The sequence below is a fragment of the Lathyrus oleraceus genome, chromosome 4 (assembly GCF_024323335.1).
Source record: "Lathyrus oleraceus cultivar Zhongwan6 chromosome 4, CAAS_Psat_ZW6_1.0, whole genome shotgun sequence".
In the NCBI taxonomy this organism is placed as follows: domain Eukaryota; kingdom Viridiplantae; phylum Streptophyta; class Magnoliopsida; order Fabales; family Fabaceae; genus Lathyrus; species Lathyrus oleraceus.
Genome location: NC_066582.1, coordinates 119,330,998 through 119,348,562, shown reverse-complemented (window position 1 = coordinate 119,348,562; position 17,565 = coordinate 119,330,998). Strand labels below are relative to the sequence as shown.

General features: G+C 31.5%; 1 protein-coding gene across 1 annotated transcript; it reads right to left on the bottom strand.

The window, feature by feature from the left end:
• Nucleotides 1-8,521: 8,521 nt before the first annotated feature.
• On the bottom strand, nucleotides 8,522-10,480 carry LOC127073915 (serine/threonine/tyrosine-protein kinase HT1). Its single transcript, XM_051015162.1, has 3 exons — nucleotides 9,900-10,480; nucleotides 9,130-9,585; nucleotides 8,522-8,924 (listed from the first exon to the last, which is right to left on the bottom strand). The coding sequence occupies exons 1-3, from the start codon at nucleotides 10,260-10,262 to the stop codon at nucleotides 8,685-8,687; spliced, it is 1,059 nt and encodes a 352-aa protein (XP_050871119.1). The 5' UTR covers nucleotides 10,263-10,480; the 3' UTR covers nucleotides 8,522-8,684.
• Between the last annotated feature and the right edge of the window lie 7,085 nt (nucleotides 10,481-17,565).

Genomic DNA, 17,565 nt, shown 5'->3' with positions numbered 1-17,565 from the left:
ATTCCTCTGGGAAGATTGCTATCTGATGTCTTCATTGAGAATGGACTGGTAGACCATCTGGAAAAGACCAAATTGATGGATGATCTGGCAATAGATGTTGGGAAGCCTCTGAACGCCAGAAATCTCAAGAGTATGGGGATAATCAAGAAAATTCAAGTCAAGCCCACTCTGGATACATCCTGGGATTGCTTGAAAGATCAGAGGAAGATGCCTCATGGCCTTGCCAGATTCTTCAAGAATGAACCCAGAGATGCTGTTGCTATCTATCTTCAGCGTCTGCTGGATGATGGTGTTGACATCTCTGATTTCAGCCTCGACGACTGTCTGGATTCTGAAGAAGACTTCGTCAGATACAAGAGAGGTCTATCTGAGAAGAAGATAGCGCCTCCGGCAAAGAAGGCAAGAATTGGAGAAGCTTCTGGAAGCAGATCTCCAGCTCCTCTGAATATATCTACTGGTACGTATGTTCCTTCTGTTACCTCTAATCCTCTGATGGCTTCTTCTAATCCTCTCTCTTCACAACCTATTTTTACAACCTCTGAAATCCCACCTTCAACCACCAGAACCTCCCAACCTTCACCAGTTCTAAATGTAGCCCGTACATTCATCCCTCCCTCTAAACCTGCACAAACCCACCAAAGCACTTCCTCTTCATCTTCCTCAGAACCAGAATCACCCCCATATGTTTCCATCTCTTCTGAACCCTTAGATTTAAACCCTCTTTACGCCTCACCCCAAACATCTGAACCCCAACCTGAATCAGAATCTGAACCTCACACATTAAATCTCAGCCCTCCAACATCTCCACCTCTTACCTCTGAACCTGACCTTTCTGTACCTACCCTTGAGGAATCCATCATGCTGGTTGCAGGGGCTTTAGTACAAAAGATCAAGTCTCTGACCACTAACTCTGAATTCAGTGATGATCCTAAATCTGTAAGGACACACTGGAACAGAGTCATTGGCTGGATGACCTCTGAGGCTTTTAGGCTGAAGAGTATCTCTGAACAAGTCAGAAATGGCTACATCAGAGATGCTGAGGCAAGACTCCAAGAGAGACTAGCCAGAGAAGCTGAAGCTAGAAGGCTAGAGGAAGAGAGATTGACAAAGGAAGCTGAAGAAGAAGCAAGAAGACTGGAAGAAGAAGAAAAAGCTCGTCAAGCTGAAATCCTAAGGGAAAAGGAAGCTGAAGCTAAGGCTCTGGCGGACGCAGAAGCACGAGTTGCTGCTGAAGCTGAAGCTCAGCAGGCTCTGACTCTGGGGGAGTCCTCTTCTGTGATCCCTATGGTTCTTCAGACTCTGAAAGAACTCAAGCAAGATCAGAATGAACTCCGGGCCAGAATGGACAAGCAAGATACTATCAACGACAACATCCAGAGCATGCTTGCAATGTTGCTTCAGAGAATGCCTCCGCCTCCGAACCCTTAGGCACTTAGGATTTATTTTTTGCTTGCCTGTTGTTTTTTATCTTCTCTGAATCTGATGTTTTCTTGTTGCCTTTGTGCTTTTATCTGAATACAAGTTTTTCTCTTAATTTATTTATTTATTTTTTTGCTATGTCTTTTTGATTCTGACAAAAAGGGGGAGAAGTCATTAATAGCTCTGATGAAAATATTGTCTAATACCTTAAGCATTCTGCAACATATTTTTCTTAAAAATAAATTTATCTAACCTGGGCTTAAGAAATTGCAGAAGGTATCAAGAAATCTCTTTCCGTAGAAGCTCTGGTAAGAACTTCTGAACTCCCTAACACTATCTCAGGGGGAGCTTCTGTCTATCTGATCTAATATTATTCATGTTTCATCTGCTAATTAAGGTTGTTTTGTCATCATCAAAAAGGGGGAGATTGTAAGAACAAAAATTGTTCTACAACAGATTCCTTGATTTTGATGATAACAAAGGATGAAACCAAAAATGGCACCCTAACGAAAAGTTTCTAAGTGTGCAGGATTCTAAAGAAAGAAGGAAGAAATCTGATGATGTCATCAGATACAAAACCAGATCAGATACAAATTATCAAATGATCAGAAGCATCTGAAGTGGAAACAAGTTCAAGAAAGTCTAACTCTGAGCAAAACAGCAAAGTATCAGAAGCATCTGAACAAGAAGTAAGCTCTAGAAGTTCTGACTCTGAACAATGTTATCTCTAAGCTCCAGAAGTTCTCAGCGCTATCTGAAGAAACTATCTGAACTCACAAGAGATCAACATCAGAAGCAAGATTCCAAGATTCTCCAGAAACACAAGTACTCTGAGCATGGAATTGCTAATCATGAAAGAGTAACGTTTAAGTCAAGAAAAGATTTGCAAATGGATTTCCTAATAGAGAAAGAGACGTTAATCTCCAATTTCAATAAAGAAAATACTACTTGTGGTAAGTAGTCATTTCAAGAAGAAAAAGTCATCCTGCAGTAGCTATTTATGTGATGGCATAACTTCATCTCAATATCCACCAGTTTCAACTACTACTTCAACTGATATATAAATAGGCTGCAATCAACCTTGAAGAAAAAAAAACAATCAGCAAACCAACAAGCCAAAATTATACTGAAACATCAACACAAGAAAAACCTTCTTGCTCTCTAAGATCTTCACTAAGCTTTTGCTTATAACGTGAAAAACTCTTGTTCTTAATACTGTAATATTTGCTTTCTTAGAAGCACTCTAGATTACATAAATCTTTTATCAATTGTTTGTTTATTTCCTCAAGTGACTTTGTAAAGTCTGTATACTTGAGAGGACTAAGAGATTTTTTTCTCTTAGGCGTTGTTTGTAATCTTTCAAGATTAGTGGATTAAGTCCTTGTTGAAGGCGAAATCACCTTGGCCGGGTGGACTGGAGTAGCTTTGTGTTATAAGCGAACCAGTATAAAATCATTGTGTGGTTTTCATTTTGAAAAGCGCTTATTTTTCCAAACAATTCAAACCCCCCCTTTCTTGTTTTTCTCACCTTCATATATGACACCTATTTACTTCATATTTATAAAGACCATGTTGTTAGGCATGTTTGGGTAGGAGAGGTATATTTATTTACTTTTACATTACATTTGTTTTATACTAATTTAATCACGACTAATGGTGATATATTTATTTTTATATGAGCGTCAATGTATAAAATTTGTAAACTATGTAAGGTAGATTTTGGAACTGGAACAACCCGAAGATGACTGGTTCCAGAATATTCTTCGTTACTCTGGGCTTGTCGGATTATGTGTTGTTGGCTACAAGATCATAGACCATGGCATGCATGCGAATTTGTAGAAAGAAAACACTCAGAGACATCATCTTTCCACCTTAATATTTGTGAGATTTCCATGACCTTGTATGATGTCTCATGCCTCCTACATCTTCCCGTTAGGGGAGAATTATTGTGCCACTATAGATCAGTCGAGACGAAGCCAACAAGATGATGGTTACATATTTGGGAGTTGAACCAACTGATAACTAGAATGAGGTAGTTAACACCAAAGGTGCTGATGGTAGATTTAAATTCTTTGAAGACCTTTATAAATACCACACGTAGATGGCTATGGATGATAATGGTGATGATATGCAGGTTGACTGCCACCGACAATGTGCATTGAGGTGTTACATTTTGTTCCTGGTTGGTACACCCACATTTGTGAACAAAAGTAAAACATATGTCTATGTGGTCTACCTCATTGACTTAACGATGATTCACGAGTACAACTGGGAGGCGCCTATTTGGTCTACCTGCACACAAAGTTGGGCGAAGCTTCTCTTTGGAAGGCAAAGCAGTTGACAGGAAGATGCATGCTGCTTACAGTAATTTACTATAATATTTTAATAACTCTTGTGTTACACTTGTTACTAATTTTTTATCTGAACCATTTCCAAGTGTGGATCATATCTAATTTTCCTCACATATCCTAGTGGGAACATGAGACTAACTACACTGAGGATTCACTACATGCTTATGCCTTTTCCCCATACAACGGGAGTTAGGCGATCAATCGCTTTTGATGTATCTTGACCGTCATTGTAGCAGATGCCATTTCCTTTTGCCCATACGTTGGTCACTGCCAGACGCGTAAGCAAGACGCCATTTCCTTATACTCTGGGTGGTTGTCTTATAGTTCAGGTCTAATGTATGTGTATTTTTCCGAGCGAGTTGTGCGCCAATTTCTGTATTTGCAAGTTATTCCGGTACACCCCTTAGTGTCTTTTCCTCTCACCATCCACCGTAGAGATCTTGATGCCATACTTGAGAATCTTGATAGTCATCTGGTACTAGAGCACTATCATAGGGTGCTAGTTTCTGTACAATGGGCTTATGTAGAAGGATATATCACATGATTCTATAGGGTGTCACATTTTATCATGACATTAGACGCTTCTGGATGACAACACTCAGGATGTATTGTAGGTTTGTCAGCGTATTATAGATATGGCGAGATCGGGCATATAGTCTGGACTTTTTGAGGAAGGCAGTCTCCAGTTGGATCTTGTAGAAGACGTTATTTTCAAGGCATTTAATACTGAATGCCTTGCAGTATAGGCGGAGAAAAAACAGGTGGTTAAACATACCCATTAGTTTATGTTTGTTCGTATTATTTTTTGTATTTTTTGAACAAATTGTGTATGGTTGGTAGATTTTGAATTTAACTTAATTAATGTATGAGCTTTTTAATGTGTGTATAGTATGTTTGAATCAATTTATGACACTCTTAAATAGTTTTATGATAAAATTAGCCTAAAATGACCTAAAGTATAAGTTAGCCTACAAATGTCAAAGTTAGGACAATGTTGTTGCCTACAATGCATTTAGGGGGATTTCCAAAGACACGTCTCCAAAATATCTCATGTCAATTTATTTGATATTATATCTCCCATGTTCATGCTTACATCATTTTTTATTTTCTTTTATTTTTGTTAATTGTTTAGTTTTATTTTATCATTACTATTTATTTTATTTCATTTTTCATTATTCCTCAAATGACAAATATATCCTCAGGGATGCAATCATTTTTTTGGAATGCAGGGGTAAATATAATATTAAATATAAATTTAAGATAAGTAAATTTTTTGATATCCAAGAATTTTGGTTATAGACCAATATCTTTAGTGTAAATAAATTTTAAAATATAATTTTTAAAAATAAAATAATATTAAAATATAATATATTATTAAATTTCATTATTTTATTAGATGAAGGTACTAATATTTAATAAAATTCAAGGTAAGTGTTCACCTTAAAGATATATATATATATATTTTGTATAAAATAATTTTATGTTTATTAAATTAATTTTTATCATTATGTCACTTTTTTATAATATTTTTAAAATAATTTATCAACCATATATGTTGTGAGACATATTTAGACGTATGTATAATTGTTTTTACAATAATAATATACATACCAACTTAATTATATATTTAAAGTATAATAAATAACTTTTTAATATAAAATATTCATTACTTAAATAAATAAATATTATAACATATTTATTGATAAAATGTTTTATAATATACTATAAAATATAAATAAACTCATAATTTATTGCAATATAGAGTAATAAATTGATATCAACAGAAGTTAAAGTTATATTATATTGTCTTAAATGAATTGTATTTAGATGTCATGATGGTGAAGTGGAAACAAAGTTTGAGGATTAATTTGTGATATTTATTTACTATAGAACACTTGTTATAACATTATTATTATTATTATAACTAATACTACTTTGAAGAGTGATAAATTTTTAGTGGGGGCAGTTGCCTACACACTCATATGTGTGACTCTGTTCCTGTATCCTATTCCTTTGATTATAATTTGTTTAGGGTAATGCTAACTTGTGCCCTAGGGGTACAAAATAAGAATTAAAGAAATTAATTTTGTGTTGGAAATTATGCATTGATTTTAATAAAGGTATACAATTAATTTTATAATTGGTTTTTTCAATACAAACTTTCTACAAGTGGGTGTCTTATCTTGTGCCCCTAGGGCACAAGTTAGCATTACCCTTTTTTTATTTGCTTGTTTTTGTTTTCTTGCCCTTAGTTAGATAGATTGAATTAAATAAATGGATCAAAAAATAAAATCAACCTTTTCTAAAATAAAATAAAAATATTTGGTCAATACCAAACTTCATTTTCAAAAGCACTTGATCAACACCAAATTTCTATTTTAAATCACTTTCAAAACCATTTCACATTCACTCAAAATTTTAAACCATTTCAATTTCAATTCAAATCATTTTCATAATCACCCGCATCGCAAAACAAACCTCGATCAACATCGATTGCATTTTCTCAAATAAAACCAAAAACACATAAAAACATAAAAACTCTTTCTCAAATAAGATGAAAAGGGAACTTGGTGTAGTCCACGAGTTTCTGATAAAATTTTGGATAAGCAATCTTTTTCCTTCGATTGTGACAAAATAGCTTTCGCTAAAATCGACCAAGAAACAAATATTTTTTACCCAGAATTACGTAGCCTTGAGTTCTCCATTGCATCTGAAGATACGTAGGAGTAAGACCTGCAATCTTGTCTGGCACATTAATAAAAACTTGTTGCGACCCCTTTTTTTTTCTCTTTAAATTTTTTAATAACTCGAGAAATCCAAACATTTCAAAAGCTAACACTTATGCACAAACCAACTAAACGGTTCCTGTTGAGTACAACAGACGTGAAGGGTGTTAATACATTCCCATTACATAATCGATTCCCGAACCTAATTTGGTTGTGACGACCATATCATTGTAGTTCTTTTATGGGTTTTTGATATTTTCTTTCCCTTTTTGGGAATAAATAAAGTTCGGTGGCGATTCTGTTAGTCATTCCGTGAGTGTGCGACGCGCTTCGGGAGGTCGTATTTTTTTTCGAGGTATGACACTATGCTTACTCATGGTTAGCGTAACAATTGGTCTTTCCAAAGACGTTAAATTTTAAAAACGGGATATGCCCTGTCACTTGAGCCGTGCTTCTGCTTTCAGACTTCCTTTTTATCCTTCTATTGTAAATCAAAGTGAACCAACTATAATTTTGTACTCCTCCGATTCATAAAACCCTCATAGAAATGAACTAAAATCCCCTATTTATAGTTTATGGGCTGAAGTGTGCATCCCCGCTAAGCCAGGAAACACATACCCATTTAGCGAGAAAAGATGGTTCAAAGAATTTATGGTTGAGTTACTTCAAGGTGAATTAAGAGTTTTGGTGGCTAAGGGAGCATGGGTGCGACACTTAGCGAGCATAGGTAGCAAGCCTAGTCCTATGACAACCTGCAATATTTAACCTAGAAGAAAGTAGGCACGTTAAGCGAGCTTATCTTTCCCAATCCTATAAATAGGGGTGTCAGACAATCATTTGGAGATAATTGAAGTTGATGGACTCGAGGTGGTTCCTTAGTGAAATAAGTTCTCACCACAAATCACAACATGAGAATAAGAGAGGAAGATCGAGGGCGGAAGTGTTGTTTGAGGAATCATAAACAAATACTTTTCAACTTCTTTCTTTTATGGCTGGATTATAAGGCTACGATGAGTAAACGTAGCGAATTTTCTATTTTGTCGGGGTTAGATGTAGTTACTCTGTAACTTATGTTTTGATCCCGACCGTGACGTTTAATGTAATTCTTCTTAAGTTTTAATATTGATGGATACTTCGTTCTTAATGCTTGTTTTGGATTAGTTCCCTAAAACATATTTTTATAGTATGACTTGATATTAAAAAGGTTTTAGTCATTACTAAATTCAAGATTGTTTTCTGTTGATTAATAGGTTGAGAGATCATATATTAGATAATCCAATTGATCTCACATAGTTGACTCAAACATGACATGAGCTGCATGAGAGGGTCAAGCGCTAATATTAATAACTAATTATAATTGTTTATTCCTAGTCAATAATGTTACGCAGGAATATGTCAATGAAGTCTAACCCCAACAAAATTTTCTCACAATTGAAACACTGAATTTATTTTCTATTATTTTACTTACCAAATCATCAATTTTCTAATAAAACAAATTTAAAATAATAAAAATGATTGAACGGACTTTAAAACACAATTAGTCCATATGAAAAAGATAAAAATTGTATTTACTATCTAACACCAACATCCACTCATTTTGAACTCAATCAAGATGTTTGTTTTCCTAGGTTACGCTTTGGATCATCTAAATTTTATGTTTCATTTTTCAACTCTATAAACAATGTTTAAGTTATTTCACTACTTGTACCAAAGTTTGATGCATTTATGAACTTTCTCTTATGTCTCGTGCCAATTCTTCCCCATCCTTTGTGTCCGCTTTTAGAAATTGTCCCTTCAAGATAACTTATCTCTTTATTATATTCAAGGGTGTAATTCTATAGCAAATCATGAAGTGTATTGTAAGTTTGATGCAGTTTATATTTGATTGTTATATCACACTGATATAGTTTTAATAGCCAATACTACAATACGTAATAAAGAAAACAACATAGTATATATGCAACTTAACCTCTAGTAATATCTTGGGTGATAGAAATATTTTATAAATAATTTATTCCAAAGACCTCTAAAATTGCTCTTTATAAATGAAGAACTATCATTTTCTTCTAATTAAAAGGCTCTGCAAGCTAGAAGTTAATTCAAATAGCACCATACTAGTCCATCTTGGGATTGATATAATACAATTATCATCAGATTATTGAAAATAGAGTTCTAACTCCTAAGCCTTTCAAGAACTGAACTTGTTGCCAGCATTACAATTTGGTAAGCATTTCACAAGTACATTACTAGGACTTGGTTTATAGGTAGAGAAAAATTCAGGATCCTGCTCGAGTGAATCAGTATATCTCTCCAAATTCGAGACTATCTCAACAAAATGTGGCCGTTTATTTGGATTGCTTGACCAACACTTCTTGATGAGATGACTAAATGCCAATGGACAATCAGATGGTAACGGAGGCCTTTCATTCTGCACAAATTTTACAAAAATCGTGTTTATAGGAAATCAAGAATTGCGCAAAAATAAAATCGGACGGATTCTCAATACTTAGAGAGATCCACGCATTCACGCACTCCACACATCAATAACCATTGAACTAAGATACTTAATGTATAAAATACCAAAGCAAAATCTGTATTGAAATCGCGATCGAGGCGTACTATAGCAACGATACCTTGTGAGTTACTGCATATGCTGCCTGTTCTGGTGTCATGTTATCAAATGGTGTGAGTCCTGTTATTAGCTCCCATAGAACTATGGCAAAACTATAGACATCTACTTTCTTTGTATGACGCTTTTCTCTGATCATTTCAGGCGCCATCCAACGGTAAGTTCCGGTGAATCCTTTTGTGCTGCCGGTTTGAGATTCTAAGCACGAGATCCCAAAATCTGCTACTTTTACGCACATATCTTCATCCAACAATAGATTTTCTGATTTGAGATCCCTATGAAGTATTCCTTGAGAATGAAGATATTGCATCCCCCTTGCAATATCAAGGGCTAACTCAAGAACCAGTTTGGGAGGAACTGAATGTGGTCCTTGCTGTTGCAGGTATTTTCTCAATGAGCCTCCAGCCATATATTCGGTGATTATGCAGAACACTGGTGGTTTCTTGCAAGCTCCAACAAACTAGAATAATACAATTATCAATCAAAATGTTAATAACTCTAAATCTGCTTCATTATTTAGCATTTGTAATAACTGTGTTTTAAGTCTAGGACGAGCGTGGAAGTAAATAGTAAGTGATTCGATAGCAAAAATCTGATAGCAGGTGACCAAAATCTTAAATCAGACTCTAATATTATATTAAGAAATATGGTTTGAGCCTAACTCATCCTCATTTTATAAGTACCATATTTTGTCTGATACTATGACTGAACCACAATTTCAAACCATAGTCTAGCATATACAGAAAAAGAAATCAATGAAGAAATAGAGCTTACAGTAATGATATTCGGATGGCGCAATCGAAACAACAAAGCAACCTCAGAAGTGAATTGTCTCTCAAGCAAAGCAGCCAACTCCTCATCCTCCTCAGGTTGACTCACAAGCTTAATAGCCACATCTATGTTCTTGTACAAACCTCTATAGATCCTGCTATGTCTCCCAGAATCAAATTTGGAACCAATAAACAACTGAGACAAATCAGCATTCCAATCATCTTGTTCATTTCCCTTAATAGCTGCTCCAGAAGAAACTAAATACTTAGACCATGACACTGCTCGTTTGTATTCCCCTAGTGAAAGTCTTCTACCTGTCCTCACATTGTTAGAAAATTCTTTCAACCAATGCAAATTCTTCTTCATGCTTCAAAATATCTTCAAAACTTCAAAACTACACTAAAGTTTCAAACAAAAATGAACCATTTGCATGATGATAATAATTATATTATAGTACTAGTTGTTTTCATAATTAGGAAAACAGATAACTAATGATATCACAATGTTTTTATTATTGTTAAACAATGAAAGGGCAAAAATGCAAAGAGCTGGCTCTTGCCACTCTTTGTAATAACAGTGACAGTACCATCTACGTTCCCAACGTGCGAAGATATACTTATGAGGAGACAATCTGGGTCTACATGATCATGACCCTTATCTTACTGTATCATACTTCCTAAAATAAAAATTATTTGTTTTGTCCCTATAATATTTCAAGCTTTCAAGGCTAATAATCTACATAAAAAGTGCTTATTTTTAGCCCCTAGTGCTAAAAGCAGCATACAGCTTTTGCTGTCAAAAATGAAAAGCATACAACTTTTGTATAAGATGAGCATCTTTCTTAAAAAAAACACTATTGTATAAGATGAGAACTAAAATTGACAATTTTGTTTTATTAAGGTTTAATTTAAATAAAGAAATTTATAAAATTTTAAAAGTAACTTTTTTTATTAAACTTAAATAAATATTACCACAAATGTGATAAATGACCGATACTTGTATTTTTTTTGTAGAAGACGATTTAGGGCCTGTTTGATTGGCTTTTAAAAAACTGTTTTTTCTTTTCAAAAATTTCAAAACTAAAAAATTTGTTTGGTTTGTGTGTTTTTAAAAAATAGTTTTCAAAACTGTTTTAAGTTTTGTTGTTTCTAAATTTAAAAAATCAAAACAATTAAAATGTGTTTTGCTTTTCACTTTTTAATATTTTATTCATTTCTAAACCATATAAAAACACGGAGAAGACAATAATACTCGTCAATGACATTTATGTAAATAATTAGTTTAACTTTTATGTCTAAATAAACATATTGATTTTTTATTAGAAATACCTCTTCTAACTTTCGTTTATTATGTTTCATATATAATAAATTTACGATTAATTCTAACATTTCAACTTTTCTTCTATATATTACTTGTATAATTAAATTATATAATAATATAATATAGTATTAATTTTAAATTAATAACTATAATAATATTTAAAATTTTGGTTTATTTTTTAAAAATTTCAATTACACCATTGTAATATTTTCTTTTATTTTAATAATTATTAGTCTATTTATATAATTATAAAGCACCATTTTAATAACTAAACACTTTTAAATTACAATATATTTTTATTAAAATTTTAAAAATATAAATTTAATTCTGACACTATGTCTCGTATATATTATATATATATTATATATATATATATATAATATATAATATATATATATATAATATATATAATATACACTAAACTACTCAGAGATCAACTATAACTAAAGGTATATTATTTATTATCTAATAATTCACTCATCTTACTCTCATATTGATTTGATCTTAAAGTGTTAACCTTATAGATCAACATTATTATTACACCATTATCACAATTCTAAAAATTTGAGTTTTCCGTTACAACTCACATTCTCTAATCACCCATCAATTTATTATCTATGAAATGCCTAATTGTTACTTATATTAAAAATTATTACGAATACTTAAATGTATATTAATTGAATCTTTATATTTTTGAAAATATATTAGGAACTACTGTTGGTAAAAAAAAAATATTTGATTATTTGATAGATTTGTACCGAAATATATTGTAACTAGGGTTTAGACCTTTGAAATAAATATATTTTTAAAATTAAATTTGACTATTAATTGACTAACAATTTAATTATAAAAAAATATAGTAATTTAGAGATCTCATTAAAAAATAGCTAAAGGATTTAAATTATATATAATATATATATATATATATATATATATATATATATATATATATATATATATATATATAATATTATATATATTATTTCTTATTTTCTTTTTTCTAAACTAGATTTGAAAACATAAACCATCAAACAATTTTTTTCATTTTCTCATTTTTAAAACAGTTTTAAAAATTTGAGTGCCAAACATTTTTTTTTCAACTCTCTTTTTAAAAACAGTTTTATTAAAATAAATTTATAAAACAAATTTTAACAACTAAAAATCAGAAGTTATTCAAACTGGCCCTTATATTAGCTTTTTTCCATTTTTAAATAATCATTTTTAAGTTTTTATATCTTAATTATTTTATTAAAATAACCTTAATTATAGTTTTTTTTCAACCAGTAATATGTTAATAAAAAAGAAAGAAGAGAAGGAGAAAGAAGACTAAAGTTTTCATTAGAATAACAAAAGTTAGTAGAATAAAGATTAAAATAGAGTATAAATATTAAGGGCGACAAAACTGATCGGGGAAAGGTTTTCGCCTCGATGTCTTAAGTTGGCCCGTCTCGTCTAATTCACTTTTAAAATTGACCGAAGTCGGGGCTGACCGATTTATTCCCGCAGACTTTTTGTTAAAAAAAATTATTTTTTATTTTGAACTAAAATAATATTAATGTGGTTCGCAGTATAACTATTTTTAAAACAACCATCATTTCTTCAAACCCTAATATTCAGTTTTCACATAACCACAAACACCTCATTTTGAAGACATTAACTGGTCTCTACTTCGTTCTTCATCTTCACTCATAGTAGGAAAAGTCTTTATTGTTAAACATAGAGAATACATTGATAAAATTATTGATTTTGATGTAGTTTATCTTGATAATTATTAAATAGTGTGTGACAATTATGAGAGATATGGTGGAAGGTTCGATCAAATGGCTACAATATCAACCGAAGCTTCATATGTTCATGACATAGATGATGATTGATGAAGTGTTTGTCATAGAGTCTTTAAGATATTTTTGTTGTTGGTGGTTCTTGATTGTCTTTGTTTAGCTTGTGCTAGTTTGCTTTGTTGAATTTTGTTCCTAGATGTCCTTAACTAGGTTGTGATTGTTGATTTTTTGAACCAAATGAATTATTTTGGCGTTTTAGGGTGTTTTTTTTTTTAGTTTTTGGTAATATAGTTAATTGTTTTGTTTATATTGAAAAATATGACATTTACATTAAGATTTGTTAAAGTTTTATTATATATTGTTAAAATTTGTCGGTCTATTTGGTAATGATTAACAATTTTATAAATTATGTAGTAAATCAAATTGTAAAAAAAATAAAATTGACGGATCAACCCGCCATCTCGTTAGCATACAGGACATACATGACTTTTGAGCTCGAACGTCTAAGTTGGCTCGCCCCGTCCTGCTCCGCTTTTGGACGAGCTTAAACGGGACCGACCGCCGCTTTGCCACCCCTAATAAATACTAAATATTAGAAAAAATGACACTACTCTTACTAAGATATAATAATATTATCTAATATTTTTCCTCAAATTTATGATGCATTAACATGAAGCATCAAGATTTTGTCAATCAAGAAACAAAAATGTTTAACTGAATGTATTTTCGTAAACAAATTAGTGATATGCAAGTAGAAGAAGACAAACAATAGAATAATTGTTTTATGCTGAAGATGGTGACGAGTGAGGTGACAATGAATCTCAATGTGCTCCATAAATTTATGAAATAATAAATTGTGAGCATTTTGAATGGAACTTTTGTTACCACAATTCACGAGAGTTTGTTTAGGGAGAGGAACACTCATATCAAAAGGTAATAAACACAACTAAACTATTTTAGTAGTGGTGGACGACATAGTATAATACCCGGTTCCTGTAGAAGGGAGGGATACAATATCTTGATTTTTATTTCTAAGAAATAAGAGAGTCTCCAAGGAAGATACAAAAATCAATGGTAGACTTATGGTCCATGGAGTCACCATGATAATAAACGCTAGAGTAAACATGTAACTTTAACGAGAACGATGACAAAAATAAAAGCCTTTGAAATCAGATTTCTGAAAGATATCGAAGAATACAAAGAACAATTTCCCTATGTACTATAATGGGGGAGAAAACAAACTGGCCAACAACATGAACACTATAATCAAGAACAAGTATGGTAATTATACGATACTTCAAACTTCCAACCAACGGACAATACAAAATGGGATTTGGTAAAGGAACACCATTAGATGAAGCATATTTCACATTCAATTCAAGAGGACTATTTGCTTATCTAGTACTAGAAATACGAGCTTATTCAAGGATGTTGACAATGCACTTGGATTGAGAGACAAGGTAGCCTTTAGGAGAGTAGAAAACTTCAATCTCCAAGAAGTAATGCATAGTACCTAAATCTTTCATCTCAAATTGCTTGACTAGTTGTAATTTCAAATCATCAATCTCATCAATATCACCACATGTAATAATCATATAATCAACATATAATAAAAGTAAAATACAACCATTAGAGGTGGTCATGACAAATAAATTTGAATCATGATTACTAGACCGAAAACTAAAAGATCTAATAACAATGATAAACTACTCAAACCAAACCCATAGAGTTTGTTTCAAACTATATATAACTTTCTTCAACTTACACACTTACCCTTGATTATGAAAAATACATGGAGGATATACCATATAAACTTCCTCATGAAGATCACCATTTCAAAAAATATTTTTAACATTCATTTGATAAATATTTAACTAAAGAATCAATGAATCTACAATAAGAGTATGAATAATAGTTATCTTAGACATTTGAACAAAGGTTTATTCATAATCCATATCATATTGTCGAGAGAATTCCCTAGTGTTCAATTGACTCATTATACTTATTTTTTATTTTGTATACCCAACAAGACACTGTCATATTTTCCATAAGTAAGACCTACTAACTTTCAAGTATTTGTCTTGTGCAAAGCAAAATGTTCCATTGTATCGTCTGCATCTAAAGAGGGTCAAGTATTGTCTCTTTATAAGAATATGGCTAAAATAAAATTGATAATAATAATTAGAAAAAACTAGTTAGGAAAAATAAAAAGAAGTAGAGTAAGTGGACTAGATAAAGTCATACAATTGAGTAGATTTGCAGTCACAAGACACATAATGAAGAAGAGGCATTGAATCAACAATCATATGAGTTTGTTGGGTAGCTACGGGGGCAAGATGGATGATAATATCATGATTAAGAGTAGTATCAATCATGAAATTATTAAAATTATAATTATTAGAAACATTATCATCAAAACCACAATGATCAATATGGGTGAAGTCCGAACTACTAGTCATATGATAATCAAGAGGAAAGAGAGTAAAAAGGATTATGTTCAAGAGATACAACAATATGAGAAACATAAAATTTTCTTGCTTGAGGATCATAACAAGAGTAGCCCGTGTTTTTATCCCCATAACCAAGAAAAACACATATGGTAGAACAAGAAGATAACTTACTATATTCTAATTGTATAAGGAAAAGAAAACAATTATAACCAAAGATTTTTAAGGAAGCATAAATAGAGATAAAATTATAGAATTTTTGAAAGAAGACAAACTTGATGATATGTATGATGAGGTTATATTAATACCGTGAAAATTAGTAATAACTGATTTTCCCCAAAACTCTTCGAAAACCGAAGCAAACAACAAAGGAAGCACATATTCTCAATAATATGACAATATTTTCTTTCAGTAACTCCATTAGGTTGAGGGATATCAATACATGATTTCTGATGAATATTACCATCACATGTAAGTAATTCATAGAATTTTTTATAGGTAGATTTTCTATCTAAATCACAACAAAAACACTTTATAACAACATTATGTTGAGTTTTAACCATCACATGGAACTTATGATAAATGTAAAAAAAATCAAAATGATTTTTCATAAGATAAACCAAACAATAACAAGTATAATTATCAATACACAAAATATAATATCTAGTTCCATCTTTGGCAAGAGCCTGTGATGAACCTCATAAATCATAGTGAATTAAGTCAAATGGTGCATATGAAATAAAAATATTATTATTAAAAGCTAAAGTTGGAAATTTTAGTAAGTTTAAAATCATAACAATCTGAAATATCACTATTTGTAACTTTCTTAAAGCTCCAACAAAATCCAATTACTTTAATATAGAAGCAAATATAAGTCCTAGACGGGAATGCGATAAATAAAAACTAGAAGACAAAGAATTCAAATGAAAAGAAGCTAATAAATCAATAGAGGGAGTAAAAGTTTAGGCTGTAGTATATGAGATTCTCAACTTATCCAAAACACAAGTCCCCCCTGCACACAACAAGAAGTGGAAGAAAACGTAATTGAATAATTAGAATCACACAATTGACTAATAGAAGCAAGACTCAAAGTAAGATTAGGAATATGATTAACATCATAAAATGACATATTAGTTATGGAGACAGAACCAATGCCTTCTAATGACATAAGAGTGCCTTAATTAGTCATAACCTACATACATGAAGCATGGTTTAAATACGCAAATAATTTATCATCAAATGATATATGGTGTGATAACCTAGAGTAAAAAATCCATATAGAAGGAGATATAGCTGAAAAAATATAAAAGTTCAAACTTTTATTAGAAGAGACATGCATGATACATGGATGAGTGGAAATAATCTTTTAGAGTTACTCTCAAATATCAATATGTGAGATATGGTCTCTCAGATAGGTATACACGGTCAAAACCAAAATCAATTATAGTATGAGCAATATTAACAACCCTAAATGATGGGCTATTAAAGTTGTTAATATTCACTATCAAGAACCTAAGATATTGTGATTTATATAAGATCCAATTGATCCAATAAATTAGTCATGGCCGAAAAAGTTCTTGAATGGTCATACTGTTTTTCTTAAAAGCACTAATGTGTCTGTCTCCATCCAATCTCGTTTTACAAAATTAGACTAATTATAAAAAAGTTTCAAATGATCTCAAACCTCTTCAATAGTATCATATTTTGTTAGTTGCACACCTATTGATTTAAAAACCTAATTATTGATCCAAGTAAGGATATTTGAATTACTAGCATCCCATATTTCCAACTTTTACGCATATGTTGCTTCATATTTTTTATTCGTGGCTTAACAAAAATTTCATCAACATAACTCCACATCCTCTTTCTTTTCAATTTTGATTGTTATATAGCTTCAATAATCATAATTTTGTTCGTTGAGATGAACACTAATAGATTGAAGATGATAATATTTTCATTGTCCATTATTAATATTATAAGAACTCAAAATTCAATCGGTGCTGACTGCTGAGAGACTTAAAAGGACTTTTAAAAAATTATTTGAGAGAAACAAATCACGAACATACAAATTGATGAGACCAATAAACTAAATGAGTAATGAAACAAACCTATAAAGAATAG